We start from the raw sequence: 23,895 nt of genomic DNA, 5'->3' as shown, positions 1-23,895 counted from the left end.
CCAACCCACAGCCCCGCTGCTGCCCTTCACTCCTGACCCACAGTGCCCTGCCCGCCAGATCATGCTGGTGTTCCTCACTCCCAACCCACAGCCCCTTGCCCTCCCAAAACTTGCTGCTCACACAGCTCCCTGCTCCCCCTGAAGCTTCCCTCACCCCCTTCCCCCACCTCCTCACTCTGCTATAGCCCCAGTGCCAGCAGGCATGCATGCATGCACACACAGAGACACACACATATGCACTCGCGCGCTCTCTCTCTCTCGCTCTCTTACCTGCCTGCAGCTGCTGGGGCCAATGCACAAAGCACATGATGCCCAGCCTCTAATCACCTTCCCTTGCTGCCCCCAGCACCAACCAACTCCTTTCTGGAGGAAGCCGGGAAAGCAGAAGCAGAGCAAAATCCCGAACATTTGCTGACATTTTAAAAAGCCACCTGGATGGAGATGGGAGGACCCAAAAAGAGGACATCAGGGAAAACTCAGATGTATGGTAGCTCTAACTTTCCTCCTTTTCTTGTGCAGTTTGAGGTGTGCAAAGGGGAGAGGTCAAACACAAACATGAAGTGAGCATGTCCTGAGAACAAGGGTGAGAGACAGAGGTGAATAGAAAGGTTATTAGCAGGCAGTGACAGTAGTATTGGGTCACAAAGAGAACCTTCACCGAAAGCCAAAAATGTGTTGCTGGTACAGCTGCAAAACATTCAGAATAAGTATTTAATAGAGAGACGTGCCCTTGCTTATGAGGGTCAGGATAGAAAAACTGAGAAATACAGACAGAGCGGATTCCTGCTGCGTGGTATTAACAGTATTGCTCACATCATGCACCCAGTGTCGTGGCCTAATGTCTAGGTTGCTGTATTGGCACTCAGGAGCCTGAATTCTTTCCCCACCTCTGCCACGGGCCCTGCTGAGTGAATGTCAGCAAGCCATTTCACCTTTCTGTGCCTCAGTTCCCAGCTATGTAAAATGATGAGAACACTGACCCCCTTTATAAAGCTCTTGGAACTCAACTGATGAAAGACATGATATGAGAGGTAAGTATGATCATTAAAGAGCACCTTTTTTAGATATCAGATAGATGCTGATGCCAGCTGGTCAGTTTAAACAAGTCACATTCATTATATTGGCTATAGCCAACCTCTAGAAGCTCTTGTTTAATCACCCACTAAAATTGGCACTGAAAAGACTCCAACGGTCAAATTCCAGTTAGCCATCCATATAGAAGACCTTAGAAGAAAATATGTAAATAATATGTAAATCTTTAAATGTTATCAGCTCATCATCCTAAACCAGAATTTGAGCTGAGCCATATATGTAGTATTAAATGTAGAGCTATGGGAAGTTTTAAGGTTTCTCTTTTCATACTTTGTTACAGTCTTGATAATGGGCTCAGTTTATGGGCTCATAAGATTTCATTAATACACACCCAGTCCTTGAGCAAAATGAGGTTTACTTTCCAGTGGAAACAGACTAGTTTCCATGCTACTACTATTCCTGCCAAACAATTCTCAAATGACCTATTAAGTCAGTTTTAATACCCCATTCACTGCATCAAACCACTGCAAAAGGACCATTGTCAAGCCAAGAATGTGTTCTGTTGACTTCAGTGGCATTATACCAGGAAGGAATTTGATCCAGTACGCTAAGGATACAAACTTCTCATTAATGATCACAGACCCGGGGGACAGCAGAAATGTTAAGCATCTATTTTAACGAAATTATACAATATAAGCACACCTTTCAAGGGAATTACCATTTCAGGCAAATGAAACTGGAACCATTAACAGCAGTGTAAGGCTTGTCTAGACAAAATAATCTGGAATCAAATAGGAGGTAAGTGAAAACTGGAGTAGTTATTCTGTATTGAATGCGTATGTGGGTGCTCTTGTTCTGGGATCAGTAAAGACCCTTTGTGGACTAATTTAATACATTTTGACAATGAGGTAGATTAAAATACAAACAGTAGCATAGCAGGGGTACACAAATCAGTTAATGCCAGGTCAAAGGAGGTGGGGGTTCATGACACCTCATCTTTTCTGCAGTAACTGCTTATATGCACATTCTTCCTCTGAAAGAAGAAAAAGAAGTCTTCAGGGCTAAACTACTGTGATTTAGCTTTCATTTACAATGAGGTAAGAGCATGCATGAGGACAGTTATGGTAGTCCAGCTGATGGGTAGTAAATCCGTATCACCTTTTGTTCCATAGGAACTAGTTCATATGTATGTATCCTTATTCTGGAATCAGAGCATTGGCATTGCAAATTGATCTGGAATAGCTAACCCACAAGAGTTGGTCAAAAAAGAGCTTTTCTAGAATAAAGCCATGTGTAGACAAGCCCTTATTTTATGAAAAACTAGGGAAATCTTACCAGGAACAAGTTGGCTAATTTGTCCAGGTTTATGGGCAATCACTATTTTTATTTGCAGTATAATTCCTGGGAACAGATGAAGGCATCAGTGCTTTATAACATTTTGGAGATCGGAAACCTCTTTCCCACTATCAGACAGAAGATACACTTTTTTTGTCAAAGCCATTGTCTGCAAACAATTTATTTCTGTAACCAAGTGAAATGTCTTGGCTGCTGTCCTACAAATGCTTTAGCAAAGGGGAAAAATCAAATCGTTGTCTCCCTGTGAACATTGTAACGTGTAAGCAATGAAAGTGAAGTTAATTGGTTCCCTACTTCAAAACGTTTAATAACTCTAGAGGGGTAGTAGGTATTGTTCTCCTTCTTGACTCTCTATATTAAGTTTAGTTTTCTCTCTTCCCATATGTAAGATCACAGAAACATAGAAAAATAGGGTTGGATGGGATCTCAGAAGGTCATCTGGTACAATCCCTCCGTGCTCAAGGCAAGATGATATTTCCCATCCTAGTCTAATATTTGTCTACCCCCTTTTAAATATTTCCACAAACTCTCTGACCAGGTGGCGCACTGAGGCCTGCAATTTGGAGACATTTGTGTAGCTTCTCATTCTCCAGGAGTTCCACAAATCTACAAAGCCATTTAGTTTCTAGGGCACCCTATAGGCTATATGGATATACCTTAGACCAAATGAGTTTGCAAAAGATATCAGAGCAGAGGTAGGAGGAGAATGTAGAGCACTCATTTAGAATGAAGTGTAATTTCAAGGTTTATTCATCAGAACACTAATAAGCATGTACTACTGTTTTAAAGAGTAGGGTTATTCTATCTGAAAAGTACCAATAGTAGTACTGCTACTATTATTTTTTTGTTTTCCCAAAAGAAAGATACTATGCTATACTATGCTATAACCTCACAATAAAAGTCTGCCTTCATGGTACACAACAAATTTCCTCCAGTGATAAGACAAAATTTCTTTTGTTATTCTTTTCAAGATTAACCTAGATCAGGATAGCATTATAACTGCTTTTAAAGATTTCTCCTTAGTGCAATGTTCTCTAAATATTTTTATCAATTTCTGTAAAAAGAGTAATCACTTTATTGCAATAACTATCAAGGCAGGCAGTTTAGCATGTATCACATAATTTATTCCAGGTTTTAGATTTCCGTATTTATTCTGAGGTATTTTTTTTATTCTGGAGCATTGCAAAGGGTATGTTTTCACAAATAATTTTGGCAATTCCTTGGACTGAAGCATGAATAGCAGTCTTCTAACTTCAAAATCATTGTTTAACCACAGCTGTTAAATGAAACGTTACACTTCTCAGGAATTCAAGTATATATCGTCTTAGCAAAGGAAAGAACATAAATTGTGATTCTAACGAAAATCAATTAGATCCTTAAGATGAACAAAAGTGAGAGGAAGATTGTGAGATGGAACTAGGACGGTCTAATAATTTGTTCAGTTATTCGCAAGTACTGAAACATAAAAATTTATTTAAATCCATGGTTTTAAGTTTCCATTCTATGTAGTTTTTAATGGTGTACAGTCAGGCCCACTGCATCTTAATTATAAGAATGTAAATTTGAGACTGGTATGTTCCTTCCAAGCTTCTAGCAGATACCTAGGTTAATATAAAGCTTGGCCCTTCTTTCTATCTCCTGATATCCTCACATCAGCTCTTGTTTGGGTTGATAGTTAAGAATGATAATAATAATGGAATGACATTATTACAGTCTACAAAATAGGATAAGATGTGCAATTACCATTATAAGGTTTATTTTTAATAATATGTGCAATAAATGCAAAAGGCAGCTGCTGCACTGTTGGGTGGTTTTACATTGTTTTGCTTCTGTTTACTGTGTGATAACCCAGGGTAGGGCAGTTTAAACGACCTCGACTGAGAAAATATATGACGTACTGGAAATGTTCCAGCAGCTCTTTCAAGCCATTTAAGTACAGGATGTTCAGCAGGAATCTTAAGCATTAAAAAGATCTGGTACTCGTAATCTAATATTTTCACAGAATGTGTTCAAGGGATTCAGCACCATAAGCTTCCATTATTCATGAAATACTAATCATGTAAGTGGGGCAGGTAAATGCTAACATTTTAGTCAAGCGGAGTTTTAGTACTTAATATGTAAGATCTGCATAATACCTCCTTCGGTTGTGCTGTACAGTGAAGAGCTAATAACACTGATGCACAGTCATTACTATTCTGTATTGTGGTCAGTCTGTCATAGGGAACATTCTGATTGGAGCTGGGCTAAAATGACAAACGTAGTGGCAGCCAAAGTTCAAATATAAAATCATGAATTCATTTCAGTATTCATGACTTGTTTTATTTATCATCGCAGTCATTAAAGATATTTATTTTTGCTGTTGTTGTTGTTGCTAGTAAGTTCTGCATTCATTTTGAAAGCAAAGTTCTCTAAACAAAAGTATCTGATATCCTTGAACAAATGGATCTGATGGTGGTAGACAGACACCTGAAGTGTATACCAGGCCATCATGGAATATTTTGGAGCTCTTCTTTCCTCTTTCAAAGAGCAGCAAAAGCTATTCCATGTCACTTTAGTTATCTGTCATCACAGAAAACTGGCATAGGAGAGCTGAAGACATAGGCATAGGAAATAGTTTATAAAAAATCCAAAGTCTGAATTCATTCATATTTCTGTGCTGTGCAGTTTCAAATAACAAACACATCTCTAATACATCAGTCAGGCATCCAGTGGGGGGGGGGTCTGTTTTATGTCCACTATTGTTCAACATCTTCAATTTCATAGATTTCATAGACATTAGGGCTGGAAGGGACCTTGGAAGATCATCGAGTCCAGCCCCGCCGTCTGAAGGACAGGAAGTCAGCTGGGGTCATAGGATCCCAGCAAGATAAGCATCCAATTTACTCTTGAAGGTGTTCAGTGTAGGTACTTTAACCACCTCCAATGGCAGGCTGTTCTAGATCTTGGGGGCTCAGACAGTAAAGAAATTCTTCCTTATGTCCAGCCTGAAACGGTCTTGCAGGAGTTTATAACAGTTCGACCTCGTCATCCCTTGGAGTGCTCTGGTGAACAAACGTTCCCCCAGAAACTGGTGGTCACCCCTGATAAACTTATAGGTGGCCATCAGATCACTCCTGAGCCTGCGCTTTTCCAGGCTAAAGAGCCCCATGGCTTCAGCCTGTCGTTGTAAGGTCTGTTTTCCTGACTTCTGGCGTGGCTCTTCTCTGGACTCTCTCAAGCTTTCCACATCCTTTTTGAATTGTGGAGCCCAAAACTGGACGCAGAACTCCAATTAAAGATCTGGATGATGAAACTAAGTAGGGTGGAGTTATAGACACTTCAGATGGTAGGGCTGTGATCCAGAATGATCAGGATAAACTGAAGCAATGGCCCAAAATCAAGCCAATGAAATTCTAAAAGGACAAGTGCAAAGCCCTGCACTTGGGTCAAAATAATTGCATGCACCTATATAGGCTGGGGAATGATTGACTAGGTTGCAGTACTGCAGAGAAGGACCTGGGTGTTACAGTGGATCATAAGCTGAAAATGAGACAACAGTGTGCTCTTGTTGGAAAAAAAAAAATCCAACAGCATAATGGGTTGTACAAACAGGCGTGTCACTTGCAAATGAAAGGAAGTGATTCTTCTTTCTTCAGCACCAATGAGGCCTCACCTGGAGTACTGTGTCTAGTTTTGGGTCCCACAGTTCAAGAATGAAGTGGGCAGATTAGAAGGAATCCAGTGGAGGGTGACAAAAAATATTAGAGATCCAAAAACAATTTATGAGGAAAGGCTGAAAGAATTTAGGATTATTTAGTTTGATGAAGAGGGGCTGGGAGGGATTTGATAAGTCATCAGACACCTAAAGCAGATGGAGACAAACTAGTCTCTGCAGCTATAAGGGACAGAATTACAATCAATGGCTTCCAAATTGGATTGGAGATTAGAAACAATTTTCTGACTATGAGGGTGGTTAAACCTTGGAACAGGCAACTTAGTGAAGGTGTGGAATCCTCACCCCTGGACGTTGTCAAGAGCAGATTAGAAAGACACTTTTCTGGAATGGTTGAATCAGGGATGACCCTGCCCTGAGTAGGGGGCTGAACTAGATGATCTGATGAGGTCCTTTCCAAGCCTATGAACCTATTCTTTGGAGTTGGCCCAGCTCTAATTTGGATCATGTAAAAGTGAACTAGCATCTTTCTCAGTGTAGGGATTAGCACCAGAAAGTCTATAAAAAGTCTAGTGGTTACCAATCTTGATATATTAATATAGATTATAGGCCATTTTTAAATGAGGGGCACATATACACATGCCAGACATGTGCTCCAACACATTCTAATTAGAACACATTGGAGGAGACTCAATTAATTGAGACTGATTAATTGAAACAGATCGAGCAGCCTCAGCATCATGTGTATTCAACATCCCTGCATTTCAAAATGGTGGCAGAGGTGCTTTAACTAAAGCTCATCAAACAAGCTTTAGTTAAAGTGCCCCCGCCGTCATTTTGAAGCTGAATAGACAGGGCACTGTAGGCATTTTAATTAAAGCAGCTCCTGAAAGCCGCTCTAATTAACACCACCTGCCCTCCCCCCACAACCACCCAGAGCATATGGAAAGACATCCAAGCATTTTAACTAGGCATGCCCATCACTTTGGGTTTCCCAACTCCCAGTGAACTGAAGAAAACAAGAAAATACAGCCTGCAAAAATGAAGAGTGCTCAACTCATTCCATAAATCACACGTGCATAAATCTTTTTCCCCTCACAGGATGGATGTTTGGTCTAGATATGTCAGTGATGGTTTTCCTGATGCCAAATCTTCAAGTCCCAATCCTCAACTGGAACAAATCAGCATAGCTGTAGAGCTACGCTATGTTGTACCAGATAAGGTTCTAGTCATAAATCTCTGGTCTAAAACCCAGCAGCTAACAGTTTAACATGTCATTTTGTTTAAATAACCTATTACGTTTAGTTCTATACCACTAGTATATTGCCTATTTTCCATTCCAGATGTACACCAAACTTATAATAATATCAGTGAGAGTTAAACACTTGCATGAAGGCAGAAAGGAAAATATTTAGATCATTACAAGATGGGAATTTGTTTTCAACCTAAAATAAAAGCCTGTATCATATCTTATTGTTCAACATATTGTTACCTAATGTAAACTGGCTTCATTTGCCAGAGCTTTACCATATTTACCTTGTGTTGTTGGCTTGTTTAAAATCAAAGGCTGTTTTTGCTGGCAGTTTTGGAACATTCAACTTTATAATGCTTTCTTTGAACGTGAATGGTATTTACCTTGGATGACAAGCTTCTTCAGTGTGATTTAATGAATAGGCCCTGAGAGTGGAATGGAATAGACAGTGTTTCAGGGCAATTTATCCTGACGGTATGCATGGAAAAGCTCAATGGACAAAAAGATTTGGACATCTAACTGCCACTTTAGCCATCTAAATCCAAAATTTAGATCCTCAAAACTACTGCTCAGTTATTACCTAATCCGGGAGTCATTGCCTAATCCTAAAGCCCTGGACCTTTAAACATTACTAGTTAAGTTTCCTAGTCTTCTTTTTTCATTAATAGACTAAGGTGCTTTCAGTTAGCTTCCACAGGGTCAGATGTGCACACTGGCAGGTAATGTGGAGTAGCTGATACAAGGAAAAACCCCATCCTCACTTACCTCATAATAATTTGCTCATGCACCTTTGCCTTAAGTTCTATCTGACAGCTGTTCTACATACAGCAAGTATGTTACAAACCCAACACTGCTCCATGCGGTGGTTTTCCTCTTGAATGGGGTTTACTCCCCACTATATGATCATTTGAAGAAATCAACTGTATTCTTTGTTTTTTGTTATATAGAACTGAATATGCTAAGTATTTTGTTGTTTCAGAATCTAAGTACAGTACTACACCGTCTTGCGGTGCCACAAAGAAATCAGTAATCACCCAAATGAAATCCCTTCATTAGTGGAATGGTCTAATGGACCTGGTTTAATGGAAATGGATCAAAGGAATGTATGTCCATTAAGGCAGAAAGATGTAAAACATGTCAATATTGTCTACAGAAGTCATTCAGATTTCTTTTAACCAAGACTCATTACAACCTATAGCAAAGCAAATAATCTGTAGAAATGTATTGTTATGCTACTGTTATAAACTATTTACACTTTATAATAGCAATAGGTCTATCAAAGTCAGTTTTAACCTTTGTGAATTACCATTTTGATTTTTTGTTTACCTGCCTTTCGCTTCCTCTTTAGCTACTACATATAAACCAGTAACATGATAAAAAATTAGTATTTAAGGAACAAAAGGCCCCTCGTGCAACAAAGAGCACCATTTACCACAACCCAGCAAAGCTATTAGTATGCAAGTCATTGCCTTTCATTCAAGAAGGCCTTTACCAGGTGAACAATCTTTCCCCATTGACTGAACCATTTTTTTCATACTGGTATATTTTCAATCCCAGGAAGCCCATGCAAATATATATCTGGTATGAGAATACACTTATTAAAGAAGCATATCTATTTGAAAAAGAACTGTATGCTGTGTCTGAGATCACATATTTATAATTAAACCCTGACAAATAAATATTTGAAGAAATCTGCCTAATGTATCAAACTACACTTACCAATGGTAAGTAGCATGTCTGCTTTAACAATTGGGAGATGGCAAAATCATAACATAAACCCTATTGTATTAGGTTAATAATATAAGCAAAGAAATGCCATCTAATTAAAAAATACTTAACACCTCAACCTGACAAAGGGATAGATACTCCAGGCCAAAGCTATTTGCTGAAGAGGTCTCCACTCTGCCTTCGTAACAGGTATACAGCATAGAGAATATGCTTCTGTTTCAGTTTGTAGATAAAAGTTACTAATGTTCAATTTTGCACATACAATCAAACATTGCTTTGCTGTAATAATATTGTTCTCAGTTCTCTCTCTCTCTGATCTTCCTGTCTGTACTTTTCTTCTAGTTTCTGTTTTTCAGAGTCCATAGTATAAAAGGTAGAATCTGTGGTTCTTCTGATTTTCTCAAACTGACTAAAATCAGCAACATATTTTCCACTTGGAGAAAGAGAAATTACAGGTACAAAATCATAACCCCAGTGGATCTCGTCTGGAATATAAGAAGTTCTGCTTTGGCAGACAGCACTGGTAGACTCTACTGTGGCATTCAAGAAGACAACCAGTTCAAAATCCTTTTCTTTTAGGTTCTGGGGGGTGAGATCTCTTAAAGGACTATTTTCATCCAATATATGGTAAAAGGTCAAAGGTAAAATCAAAAAAGGACTTTCTGAAGAGGAGTCAACATGGAATTTGACACTGTCTTGGTTGAGAAGGATCTTCTCCCCTTCTTTGGTTTCGTAGGTTTGAAGAAGTTTCCCAGACAGCTGACACTGAATCAGAAGGCTTTTCCGCATGTTTGCCACTCTAATTACAAGGCAAAGTTCTCCATTGTGCTTGGTAATTACAGCACAGTGACTGAACTTAATAGTCTCAGCCCGTTTTTTGGGTCTTGCAATTTTGGCCAGGAAAGTACCAGTGATAAAGATCTCAATCAAGGTTGTAATAACCAGTTGGGCAACCAGTAGGAAAATGGCATGAGGACACTCTTCTGTGATGAAACGGAAGCCATAACCAATGGTTGTCTGCGACTCCAAAGAAAAGAGAAATGCTCCAGTTAGTGAGTTTACTTTCTCAACACAAGGTACATGCTTCTCAGAGAATGGATTCCTTTCTAAATCTCCATGGAGAAATGCAATAGCATAATAGATAACTCCAAAGAGGAACCAGGTCATCACAAAAGTAGCAGCAAACAAGGTTAGCTTGTATCTCCACTTCATGTCTATAACTGTGGTCCACAAATCTTGAAGATAAAGCAGGTATATACCATCCACTTTGTCAATCCTCACATTGCTATGGCCACTTTTGGACATCACACGAGGTCTGTGTGTCTTGAGCTGAGCATTGATGCCACCATTAATGAGTGGAGCACTTGACATATTGATCTGAGTGGCTTCCATTTTCAGTGCTTCAGTCCTAAGAACAGGAAATAGAAAAATAATTAAGTTATTACATGAAGTCAGAGTACATAACTGATTCTTAAAACCATTTAAAAATACTGATCAATAGCAAATAGAAACATTACATATTTATAGGCAAGAAAACCACCTGGAATAAAAAAAGTTATTATCATATAGTATTTGCTACTAAAGCTAGTAATTTTTTTCAAAGAAAAAGTAATTATTTGACTTTACTGAATGCCATATAAGGAAAAAGCCTGGAAAAGAGTGTGACCAAGCTGAACGCCTATGTTAATATTTTATTTTTGTAAAGATATTAAATAGACTTCTTCTCATGTAAAAAGAAAGGAGAAGAGACTATTTTTTTAACACAAATCCTACCAATGTACTCCAGAGACAGATTACATTAAAATTAAACATTTTGATGCTTGGGCTAGAACATAGGATCAGTACACTAACCATGCCTCTCCAAGCTCTTCAGGCAATATAGACCCGACAAAATTTAAGTATGACCAATTAACTTCCACAAGTGATTTAATAAACATTTGCTAAACATATAACTAAGTTACAGGGAAACAGCATAGACCCATGAATACATAAAGGAGAGCTTGGAAAAAAAAAATGTTGCACCTGAAAACTCATCAAGACTGTTTATAACAGAGCACATCAATTTCAAACAGTCCATGGAAAACAGAAGGTAAATTCACAAAATCAGCATTCTAGCAGTGGGCCCGACCTGTGCAAACACAGCAATCATTGAACCACCAGACTCTTGAAGTTTGTTTACTGTGCATCCCAGTTCAGTCCGGATGGAGATTAAGTGTGAGGACACCCAGGGCTGAACAAAGCCCACAGAGTGCAGTGGAAGGTTGCCTGTGCCACTTTGATGAGGCAAGTAAAAAGACACTGCTTTCAGGACCAGACAGGGTTATGTAGTGCAAGGACAGGGCACATTGTAGTAGTTTCCAATAACAAAACTTCCTGCTCTAAAAAAAACCCCCTATGCATCCTTTGTGCTTTGGCAGTTCACACAACAAGCATTGTTTTGTTCCACTGTTTGGCTCAAAGAGAAACTTTAATAAGTGATTCATTTTTATGAACCAGATAAAAAAGATACGTTTTTCCTTGCAGCTACTTAAAAGAAACTCTCAGGAAATTCAAGATGCAGTGGTGGTATATGTATGTGCCAGCCTAGGACAAGAAAATAATTGTTTGCTGTTGTACTTTCCTGTTATGTTAATAAAAGAGCATTTCGTTTACTGAATACAGCTTTAATTGAGTTACTGTTTTTCTGGGGAAAAGTTAAACTTTGGTATTATTATTATTATTATTATAATCAGGCTGTAAATCATTCTGATTTTGTCCTAATCATTAAGCACATTTTTGTATTCCAGGATCAATTAAAGCATACATTTAAAAAAATAGCAGCGCTCTGATGATCCCAGCAAGAGATCTTTTATGTGACAGTCACCTCAGCACATACGCTGCACAGTATGTCCGGATAATAAACAGGAAAAAAGGCCAAGTGATCTGAAAAAGAACAACAGGAGGAAACCGAAGGGAGGGAGGTGAGGGGGAAGCAGCATACAAGCAACTGCTATTTAAACAAGCTTAGAATTTAAACGTTGTCACCAAAGGAAAAGGCACCTTAACATGAACATATGTAGCTTCTAATGGGAAACGTACAAGGAAAAATGCATGCCATTTAATCAAAAGACTCTGGTGCCGAACTTAATAACACAAAAGGGCCCCAAATCTGTCCTGATGTTGATATTGTCACCCTTTAAAAAGGACTTTGTAAAAATGGATTAATCAGGCACCTGCACACGTCTCTCACGTGTACGCCATGATCCAGAGGATCGACCATTGCCTACTAAAGCCCATTCCCCATCAGTCTTTGCTTCCAGCCACAAGTAATGATTTGTTAAAATTAGTTCCCTTCCACAAATAGCTTTGAGTATCTGAAGGGAAGAAAAATATTGGCCTTTATGAACACTTTACGTACAGGGGAATAAGTTCCATCTCCTGCACACCCTACCTTGATCTCTGCTTTGTGTGTAGAAGAAGGTTACAGCTGGCTCCCCAAAGCTTGAGCAGGACTCTGAGGTGTGAGTTCTGCCATCTTCCCTCAACGCACCAGGAAGTGGAGCAGATGTGAAGAGTAATCAGACCCTGCAATGCTACTGCAAGACAGTCCCACCATTAGAGCAGGGAGGAGCCTGGGAGGCACATGTCCTTTGCAGGGTTACTTCTGGGGTGGCAGCTATATTATGGACCACGTCTTGTATTGACCAAGACATGTTCTTCATTACATGTACTATGTGGTCCATGAAATCTCCCTTTCAACCCTTACCTGAAGCCACCTCCCATTCCCAATGTTCTCACTACTTCTTTAGTCAGCTTGAGAGATCAGTGGGCTTCTGAATTTCAGCAAGTTATATACAAGTTAAAATAGCTTTTCTCCGGTCTTTGGTTTCCTTCTCTCTTAGTTCGTATTTCTGTTAGCCAGTTGTTCCCATGGTCTTGCTGTCTTCCTTCTGAATCCGTGCTGAATTGATCCTGTTGAATCCCAGGATTTTTGTTTGTTTGTTTTAAACTTTGAGTATTCTGACTTGCTTCACTTATTCCTGCGTGATCCTCAATTTCTTCCTTCTTTTGGAAAATTCATGTTGGTTTCCTTTCTCTGGAAAAGTGCTTCTTCTCCTTTCTGTTGCATTAATGCAGGAAGACAGGAATTGACAAATTGGATCAGAGCAGTGATCTGATATGTTGTCATGGACAGTGGCTAGTGCCAGACACTTCAGAGGAAGAAATTCTGCTGTAGCCAGTTGTAGAATAATCTCTCTATGAGAATAAAAAATTCCCACAAGAAACAGAGATTGCCTTATATCCTGAATCTAGAGGGACTGAATCCTTTTAAAAGCTCTTGCTAAAAAATGTTTACTGTTATAGGAGCCTCTTGTTATAGTCTTGTAAAACTCTTTATAACTTGTGGCAATGAGTACTACAGGCTCATATTCTGCTATGTTGAAAAACAGCAATTTTGTATTTGTCAATGTCAATTATCTTTGTATGTGTGCTTGGCCTTGTAGTGAGAAAAATAATGAAAGGGAAATTTCCATCTACTAGTCTAAAACATTCATTATTTTGCACACTTCTACCTTGTTCCCTCTTATTCATCCCCTTCCTAAAGTAAGCCATCCCACTCTTTTAAGTTTTTCTTTATATGAGAGGTCTTCCTTGTCCTTAATCATTCTCACTGTTCATCCTTGAATGCTGTCTAATACTGCAAGTATCCTTTTTTGAGATCAGGCAACCAATGTGGTATGCCCAATGAGGACAAATCATAGATTTATATAATGAGATCTATCTATGTACCAGCTATGAATTTATATCATGGTATTATAATATTTCCCTTAGTATTCTCCCTTCCATTCATTTTTATATAGACTTCTCAGGTATTTCTACATAGAGATGTCCTTGCTCTGGCTGGACGTTTTTAATTCTGTCTCAAGTTCTTGTCCCCTTATAATTGTTATCCTTCTCTCTATTTTTCCATCAGTCAGAAAGCATTCATTATTTAACAAATTTACATTATTCAAGGAAATATTCATAATAAGAATATATTACTAATTGTAAAGAAGCATCTACAATTTATTATCTGGGTGATCTACTCTGAAAAGTACCATTTCTATTAGCCAGAATACCTGGTTAAAACTTTACAAAAACTCTAATTCCAAAATGAAAATGAATGGAATAAGAGTGAAAGAAAAAGATGGCATAATAAAGGAAGATGCAGAGACATGCATAACCCTACAGTACCTTTGCAATGACCTTCTTCTGATTCTTGACCAGAACTTTGGATCAACTGAAGGAGAGACTTCACCAGAATGTACCCTGATAATAAAGCAGTTTAGCAGGGACAAAACTATGAAGTTTAGTTGCATACTTAACCACACCTCTTAAGATAATGCCAGGAGCCAATGATACAGATAGATTGACACTGACTCCAAAGACCACATTATCAAAGAGCAGAGGCCAATATGCACACGTACAAAAATATCCATACACATAAAGCCAGAATAGCTTGTGGGAGACCAACATAAATCAAGCAAACATGCACATAATGACCAAATGTCTTCAAATGCCTTCTTGTTTATATATCAGATGTGCTTCACCATCTGGGCCTTCCTCCCCTGCCAGTACTTGAACTGCACTTTTAATCCAACTACCCATCAGCAGGCTCCACATTTAAAAAACAAAACCAAAAAAAAGCTGTCTAATCTTAAGATCTTTACTAGGTCTGTCATGCTTCAGTTAACTATGCAAGTGTCTCATAAATTCTCTGTGCTTTGTGTAGCATGAAATATCACCATCTCTCTAAACTATGCAACCTCTGAAAGGTGACAGGCTCAGGAAATCTGGGCCTGTGACAGCTTACCAGTCAAATCGCCCATGTTCTGACTCATGGACTCCAGAAGGTGGAGCGTTCCTGTAACTGAGCCCTTCGTCTTCTCCCAAACTATAGCTCTGGTAGGACAGCCTTGTCACCTAAAACCTTCTACTCTGCATGAAGGAATGACTTCACCTTTAGCCTGGAGTTATGCTTTCTCAAGGCCTGCAAGCCCATTTACGTATTTTTCATAAACAAAGAAATACTCTTTTGTTTGAAACAAACAAATGCTCATGACTATAAAGACAACTTCCTGATTTTTCTTGGTTGATAGGTCAGATCCTAAAACTAGTCATTTATTATAATTGAGCCATTTTCCTCTCTCCTCCATCACAACTTGATGTCCAAGGTTGTAGAAGAAAGTCCAATGAGTGGTTAACTTTAGACATGCATATCTAAGCAAACGGAGTAAACCATTGAAAACTAGAATTGGTTTTGTCAGCATGCATCTCTGCCTGACTGACATTTGGTCACCTGAGAATGAACTCAAGTCAAAAATGTTCTACTGTATCATATAGGATTCATAACCCCTTCAAAGTCCACATCATGGATTTTGCTATTGTTATTGGTTTAACATTGAGGATTATCAGACACTACATTGATGAGTATGTCCTGGGTACAACTATAAACTGTAGCCAACTGGAGGGCCTGGTGGCAACACAGTAGGGATACTCTTGGCAGGTAGTTCCTATAAAATACCACAATGTTGCAACCCCCAAAGTAAGGCAAATATAGGGTGCCTCAAAACCCTAACCCCCACTACCTTATGGGTATTTCTTGGTTGGAGAAAGACTACGGGACATCATCCTGAAAGAAAAGCATTCTCACGGAGGCCCTAGGCAGTCAGTAGCAGCTCTAATCTGTTGCTCTCTGGCAGAAGTTACAACCAACAGGACACTGAGCATTTGGACTTGGTTTGGCCTTTGGACTCCTGTCTCAATGGTCTCAAGGGAGGATGGTAGGTCTTGGGCACCTTCCATACTCTTGTGTATGCATTAAAGACCAGACCTCTTACACGTACACCGTGATCTAGATAATTGATGGTTACCTACTACAGTGATGAGCAGAAATATAAAAAAAATAGACAGATAGACCCTGTTTAAGTCAAATCATGATTAAATATTTGTACATGCAATCTACAGATTAGGACGTCCTAGGCTGCTAAATGTTGGAAGCTGTAAAGGAAGAGGAACAGATCAGTCTGGATAGGCCTCTTTTTCTTAACATCCACTATCCCCCAACATCCCTCTGAATCTAGCCTGAATAGTCCCTGCATAACGGAGTAGGTTCCACTGCTTTCCCCCTGTTCTGTGGATAAACAAAAGGTTTTAATCTTTATACTTCTCTCCATCTGGGATCATTCATGAACATCACATTTGGTTTTTTTTTAAGAAGCAAATTAAATATTGTCTAAAAAAGAAGTTATAAAATGTTGCTGGAATAAAGATAAACATGTATGCAAAAAGTCACCAGAAACCTGTTATGTCAAAACTTTTTTATCAATGACACATCCTCAGTAACAAAATGCTCAGTACTCTTTAATGTCTCACTTGCCTGAATAATATTTTTTCAAATTCCTTGTAGTTTAAAATTTTCTCATCTTTAATGTGTAGTAGCATAGTTGGTCATTTAAAACCTAATTCTGAAGTGATGCTCTTTCATCCCTATAACCCTTTCCCCAGTTCCTGCTGTGCAAACCATACCTGGCTTTTTAAAAGAATGCAAGTCTAAACAGACACTAGCTTGCTAAGAGCCCATACTTTTCATTTCTGAGCACCTGGGTGCCAAAATTCAAACTGCAAATTATAGAGGGACATTAGCAACTGAACACGTTAATCATAACAGTGCTGCACAGTCATTACTCCTCACAATAGACCTGTGGTGTAGCCAAGCAGCTCCAGACCCATTTTTCATAGAAGGATATCAGTAAGGAGACAGAAATTACTGCCTTATTAAAGGCCACATCACAAGTCAGTAGTAGAACCAGAACCAGCTCCTAGAGCCAGGAGATCCTAGCTCCTAACTAAGGTCTTCCCTGTCATTAGTGCTGTATTTTGCCTTTTACTTTATTATTGTCTTACAGGAGTCTCCAATCCTCAGAGGCTCTTGGCTCTGCCCTTTGCTTTGAAGTATCCTCCACTGTTCTATTTTCTCTTTCTTTTCCTCTCTCTATGAAACAGAGTGTATCTATTTGCATTATTACATTTACCAATGGGATATATTTGACTCTCACAAATCTTCATCTCATTATTTTTACAGGTTAGTGCCACCACTTCTTGAAGCTGCCCAAGTCCTCCCATTATAAGACCCTGTTTTCAGCTGCACATAACTCTGATGACTTTGCCAAGCTGTAATTGTTTGGGCTGAAATGTTCTAGGCTACATGGCTGCCAAAACAATTTAAACAGCTTAGACATTTTCAAGAATGGGACATGTTAAAAAATGTTTGCCCACGTTAAAAAATTCTGCCAGCCTTTTAGAGACATTCTTGTACACTCATACTTTGGAGCCAGAACTTTAAATTTGGCAGTGGGATGCCTTTTTAAGTAAGTAACATCCTTTATGCCATCTATATAAAACTATGGTCTCCTCATTAAGCCAAATTATGAGCTTTGGGAAAATCACAGTTTAGACATACTGTCTGTGTCTACATGAGACGCTGGCTGCTCACTCATTACTGCACAGTCATTTAGTACTTGTAAAGTAATTAGAGTTACTGCGCAGTAATGCTGCTGAATGTTTTTTTCATGATGCTGACTGTACAGTAGCTCATTACTACTGCACAGTAGCACTGCATCATGCTTCTTGCCATACAACACTACTGCATAGCAATCATGAGCTACTGCGCAAGTCAGTGTCTCGTGTAGAAACAACCACTCAGTACAGACTTCTAAGATTGCACCAGCTACATTCCCTGAAGATGCTTTTCACCATGACCATACTCTATCCCAAAGCTGAGCAAGACTTTCCTCTGCAACAGCATCTCTGGGCTGGGCCAAGTCTCAGTAATGGAAGGGAAAGCAGAGCAAGTCTGTCTATCCTCTGCTTTCAAAGATTCCTGTATGGGACCTCAGCAATGTGTAGAAGGAAGTATCTGTTTTGAACACAGGTGAGAAAAAAGCCAAGCCAGCAGGGGCCAAGAAAGGGACATGATATTTAAATTGGTACAGGGATCCTGAGGGCAAGAATGGGGCAGGAAGGCAGAAGAGTAAAAGGAATCTGGGGGTGAGATTTGGTTCTGCAAGAAGACAGGGGATGGGAGCCCAGATAGGGAATCAGAAACCTGTGGAGCTGAAAGAGAACAGGAGCCAACAGGTGTAGGGAAGACTGATGGATGAAACAGATTGGGACAAAAAAGGAGATGCTGAAAGTGGGTGGGCTTGGGAAAGGAGAATGGAACTATGTGTTAGTGGAAAAGAGGAATAATGAGGGAGCAATTGACTGAAGGCCAAGAAAAAGATCCTTTGAGAAAAAGATTCTTTGAGAAGCTGGAAAGGGAGAAACAGGGGCTGATGGAGGACAAGGCCTATGCAGGATAGGAAAGACTGGAGTAGCTAGACAAGGAAATGGGGAGTGACAGCTGAGGATGGGAGAAATACTGGGAGAGGGACAGGGAATCCAGAGGTGTGAACTCAGACATGGTAGGCAGAGAGACTGTGATTAGGCTGAAGAGTAGAGCATAGGGCTGAATAGTTGAGTGGAATGGAACTGAAATAGAGCCAAAAGTGGAGAAAAGAGGAATGAGATTGGATGGAGGAAACTGGGCCACCCTTGGGGGGAGAAAGAGCAGAAGAGTCTGTATAACTAGAAGCCACATTCTTCCAGGGTCTGAAATGGAACCAATGCTCCTGCTGTCAGCAAGTATCTGTGAAAATCCATCAGCAAAGTACCCCTAACCTCCCTAATGCTGATTTGTAGAAGATGACAGCCAGCTATTTTAGCTTGCTTTTACAATAACCTAGGAAATTATGCCCACAAAAAAGACATGCCGTAAACAAAGATTACAAAGTCATGCACTCAAAAAAATAGGAAAAGTCAGAATTCATGTTGTGCAGTCATCATGCATGTCATATGAAACAGATAAAACACAGATAAATAATCTTTGCATCAGGGACAGAAGTTTAGCTCTCTCCCAGATGGGAGCCCTAACCACTAGGCTGCTGAGTGGCACTCACTCATGTTCACTCCAATGGCTTGGAAAATCTTGAATTCTACCCAGCCAACATCACATCGTCAACATGAGGGCTGGAAAATGTTTTCATGCCATACTTAAAATAGCTCCTAGTCTGGTGGTTCTGGCTGGCTCCTGAGAGGTAGGATGTGTGGTGGACTCTTTCCCTACTTCCTCAAGGAAAGTGGAGGTAATTGACTCTTGTCCTACAACCTGACAAAGTTATATATGGGGCATGAGGCACCACCACCACCATCTCCTCTAGTGACTGTTTGCACACAAAAGCAGCAGCTGCCAAATTTCGTTTGAAGCCCGGTCCTGTCAGTGCTCTGAGAATGCCCAATGGAATCTGGCCAGGATACCCAGGAGGACCTGACAGAAGGACATCTGATTTCTGGATCCTGAATGAGCTTAGGCACGAGGTTGGCACTGAACTGCTCAGCACCGTCATGAATGAAGCACTTCAGGGCACAACTAGGAGCAGAACTTTAGGGCATGACTACATTGTGCAAGCCAGAACCATGCAGAGATACACAGCCCGGATCGGCGTATGCTAGCTCCAGAATGAGAAATGGAACGGCACTGATGAATTATTGTAGCACTCTGCATAAGCTAAGCAAGCCTTGCTTCTCCACCATTGCCTGATGTGGCTATCCTGCTTCTACTTATCCTGCTTCTACCCCAAAGCTAGTACATTCAGAGCTAGCTCAGAGTATCTCCATGTCGTACTATTGGGCCATGTGGACATGCCCTCTGGTGCCTGGGGAACTGGAAGGTCACAAACTGAGGCATCTATGGATGTTAAGTGCCTTCAGAGTTAGACATTAGCTGTGCAAGGATTGCTCAGTGTCCTAACTTTGGAGTTAGTCATATAAATCCTGCCTGAGGATCTTTAGTCATCTAAAGAGCTTTTTAAAGTCTCTCAGTCTTTTTTTGGCTATGACCCATAGACAGACAATAGGCACACTTACTGGAAGAGAGTAGTATTTTACACATCATTTGCATATCTGTTATTCATATTCTGTTGCTACATTTTCTCAAGTTTGCACGTGCAGTCCCTTTCCCCCAGTAAGCAAAAATATCCTTGTTTGTACCGTCTCAGAATGCAGGTGAGCAGGGAAGTCCTGCCTGGTAAAGGCCCCAGGAAGGGTGTGCTCAACTTTTCCCAGGTTTTAGGGTGGAGGCTGCAAATTTTCATATGCCAAATTCAAATACCATTGTGGTAGGAAATGGGAGGTACCAGTATGCATCCAATGACAGCATGTGGATGCTATTTATTTGTCAAGAGGGATACTGAACCTGTCCCTTATTACTGCTGATAGCCACCATATTCATCAGGAAGAATGTTTATATATTTATAAAAGAAAGCTCATCCAGATAAGGTTAATATTGATTCTTACCCCCGATTATTATTCGCAGCAGAGATAGAGACAGTGCTAGGCAGAGAACAGTCCCAACATGTGCAGTAGGTATAGAAGAGGAATAATGAGGCAGATGACAGCCTAATATTACCCCCTTGAACAGCAGCACACATTGAAGACATACTGTGGGGAAGAACAGTATCCATTCCAGCTGCCTAGGAACCAGGAACAGGAAAACCAGGACTCTGCCCAGCAAACTGGGGCCACCAACAAGTTTGCCTTGATTTCTGTTAAACGCTGAGGATCAGTTTTGCTGAACTGATAATGAATTTTGACTCTGAATTTCAGCATCTGTGTAAGACACAACTTGATACACAAAGAGAAGATATCATTGGCATCCCCTGTGTCTGCATACCACAGATTCAGAGCACTTCAAGATGTATCAGTCCATCACTGCACTGAGACAGGTAAAAGCTATTCTTCTTGTCTTGCAAAGCAGAACTGAGAGACAGAGCTGAAACACTAGATCCACTAAAGGCACTGCAGGTGGCAGCATTGCAGGGCCTAAGTTTGATGCACCTTTCTGATCCATGGAGTCTGAAGTTGTGTGTTAGTAGCCTATAAAATGCATAGAGAAAGTTAGATGCCTCTGCATGTGCCTGAACTTCCCCTAAGCCGTACTCCTTAGGAGGAATGCCTTTCAACATAAACCTGGAAGCTTAGGGGGGTTTTCCCCACACTTGAAGAAGGGCATGTTATGCCTGAAAGCTTGTCTAATATCTCTCCCATCTGTAAAGATGGCCCCATAAAAAAAAAAATTACCAAACAAATCACAGCTAAACACCACAGCTACACTGCTTTGACCTGAGGACTGCAGCAATCATCTGTGAGATGTGAGATATACTCAACACTCATCAGGGAAACAAGGAATTTAAACTTGGGTCTCCCCCATCCTGGGGTAGTGGGCAAAGGGGGAGGCAGAAGGACACTGCAACCAGCCTCTCTATCATTTTTATAGTGCCTGATCCTTTAAGTATGTGCTGAGAACATCTACTAGATCAAACTAGGGTGGAGAGGGAAATGTCTAGTGTGTGAATCCAGCAGGCTGTAACTATAAGATAGATGTTTACCTGCTTAGCTCTGTCAGTACTTACTCAGCTCTGTATGGACTCAGAAACAGACACTTTTAGCACATGGGGAGCATTATTGGAAAAAAAACTGGGAGACTCCAAAACAGGAAGCAGCTAAGCAAGGGTTCTGAGGACCTAAAGTTGGACTTGGGCATCTAAAGAAAAACTCAAGCACCAAAAGGCCCTTTTCTGGGCTTTCCTAATGACACAGGGAGCTGTGGGTACGTCTACGTTGCAGTACAGATACCTGGGGTAACTCCAGTACTGGGTGTTTAGCTGCAGCAAGATAGGGTGCATACAAGTGTTTGCTGTAGCTGGTCTATGATCACATGACTGACTTCAAATCACATGATCGTAGACATGGAGCAGCACATACAGGCCTACGCTGGTGCCAGGAGCCACAGGGAACCCAGCGTGAGTAACTTTAGGTTGGGGGAGATGAGGGCAGGATCAGGGTCAGGGGCTGGTAGAACTGGGGAGGCTGGCAGGTCTGCTGGGAGGGCACGGGAAGGTAGGTTCAGTGTGGGGGTTGTCTGTCCAGGGGTGGGAGGGTCGGAGGGCTAAAAAAGAGCTTGATCAGGGTGGTGGCAGCAGAAAAAGGGCAGCCCCAGGGTGGAGTGAGCACCTGGGCTTTTCCAGCCCTGGGGCACCTACTCAGGTGAACTAACTTAGATCGGGCCCACCATTTTTAGCCCAGTTTAATGTCTTGTGTTCCCCCCCCCATGAACATCTGCACAGATGGGCATTTAGATGGACCTAACCCTCATTTGGTGAATCTAAATGTAACATCTTTAGTACCCATGGAATTTTGTGCAGGGTGGATAAATCACAGCGCTTTGTGCTGCTACTGCTAAATGGCTTCTGGTGCTCAGGCTGCAGTAGAGAGACATAGCACTTGAAAGTAGACAGGCACAGGGAATTGAACATACACTAAACTCCAGGCTAGTTTTCCAAAAATGAGATGATTCTTCCCCTTTATTAACCTTAGAATCTACTGTATGTGGTTCTCACTATAGGTGCATCTGCATGGTATAGTGCAGCATGCCTGAATTTTCTTTTTCTTTGCTTTGCTTCTGAATAAAGCTTAAAGGTAAATCCCAACATGTAAGATGTGAGTCACCACTTAGCAAAGGGTAATAGTTGCTTTGACTTAAAAATCAATATGCTTAGGAAGAAGATGCTTTGTCTTATTACTTGTCTTTCACTGATGTAAGACTTCATTTTTTTAAACATCTTCCAATGCATGAACTTGTTCACACAGGTAAAGAAATTTTTCCAAGCCCAAGAGTTTTCTAAGAAAATCAGCTTCTAACAAGTTTTGTGATAAGAACTTCGCAGAATCATTCTTCTTCCTTGGAAATACACTTTCTAGTATTGCAAAATCGTAACGCCAATTTCATCAGCATGCTGAGGTCACACAAATCAGCCACAGGCCTAGTTAAGATAGATTTTTTACTTCATTGCTTACTTAACTGAAGCATTTCAGGGAGTTGAAACATACAGGTGAATTGTGTCACTGGCTTCATTCCTATGCTTGGACAGGAGATATCATATTCTCCCAGCTACATTAGAGGCCTGTAGATCTGGCCAGAGCACAGTGACAGAGTGGGCAAAGTGTTGGCTTATGACTCTGAAAATATAGCTTTGAGATCTTCTTTGGATTCGGTAGAAGTTTAATGCCTTCCAGCAAGCCTCACTTTGCAGCCACACCCATGTTAAGTTATGAAGGCAGTTTAGTACTGTGACTAATTGAAAAACAAAACTCAACTTGATTCTGATACAGCACATGCATTAAAGCAATGAAATGAATTAGTAAACGGTTTTACTGTGGCTAGAAGAAAGAGCTGTTCAGAGTATGTGTGACTGAAAAACTATACTGAATCACAGCCAGCACTCAGATAACATGGAAATATGTAACTGAGCTAGGAGAGTGAGATTGTGCTCAATAATCCAAGGGCTGATGGAGGTGATGCAAACACAGGTGTTATTCCCCGGCTCCTACTTCCTTACTTTGTCCTAGTCCCATGGGGTAAGTGCAGCGGTTCAAACAGCCGGAGGTGAAATCAATTCGATCTTCACAGGTTTTTCGAAGCTGCATAAACTGAATCAATAACAAACTGAACTGACATTCACTGTTCAGGTGGTCGAGACAGGCAAAAGCTTGCACCGGGCCAGGCCAAGAGCCTAGAGGCACCACCCCTCGTGGCAACACTGCCTGGGGATGCTAAACCCAACACAGTGGCAGCCCATGCCTAGTTGAGAGCAGTGGGAAGGTAACACACCCTCTGTCCTGGCACTGCCTCCCCCCATCTGGGGTCTGCATAGCATGGGGGGGCCCTCCATGAGGCTTTTTCACCCCTCCAAGCCCC

General features: G+C 40.6%; 1 protein-coding gene across 5 annotated transcripts in view; it reads right to left on the bottom strand.

Moving 5' to 3' along the window:
- Positions 1-8,336: 8,336 nt before the first annotated feature.
- Positions 8,337-23,895, bottom strand: part of KCNJ15 (potassium voltage-gated channel subfamily J member 15) — a 41,805-nt gene continuing 26,246 nt past the window's right edge. For 2 of the 5 annotated variants that reach the window (XM_019528933.1, XM_019528935.1), the window contains one exon: positions 8,337-10,428. In XM_019528933.1, the coding sequence (XP_019384478.1) occupies positions 9,285-10,412 (1,128 nt within the window). In that variant the 5' untranslated portion in view covers positions 10,413-10,428 and the 3' untranslated portion in view covers positions 8,337-9,284. Of the gene's footprint in view, positions 10,433-11,148; positions 11,310-11,957; positions 12,005-12,450; positions 12,556-23,895 lie in introns of those variants that run through there. The other 3 variants (XM_019528937.1, XM_019528934.1, XM_019528936.1) reach the window with 3 other exon arrangements.

Source organism: Crocodylus porosus, unplaced genomic scaffold (assembly GCF_001723895.1).
Source record: "Crocodylus porosus isolate Cpor-Errol unplaced genomic scaffold, CroPor_comp1, whole genome shotgun sequence".
Lineage (NCBI taxonomy): Eukaryota > Metazoa > Chordata > Crocodylia > Crocodylidae > Crocodylus > Crocodylus porosus.
Note: the sequence above shows the minus strand (reverse complement) of the source record. Positions and strands in the feature narration are given on the sequence as shown.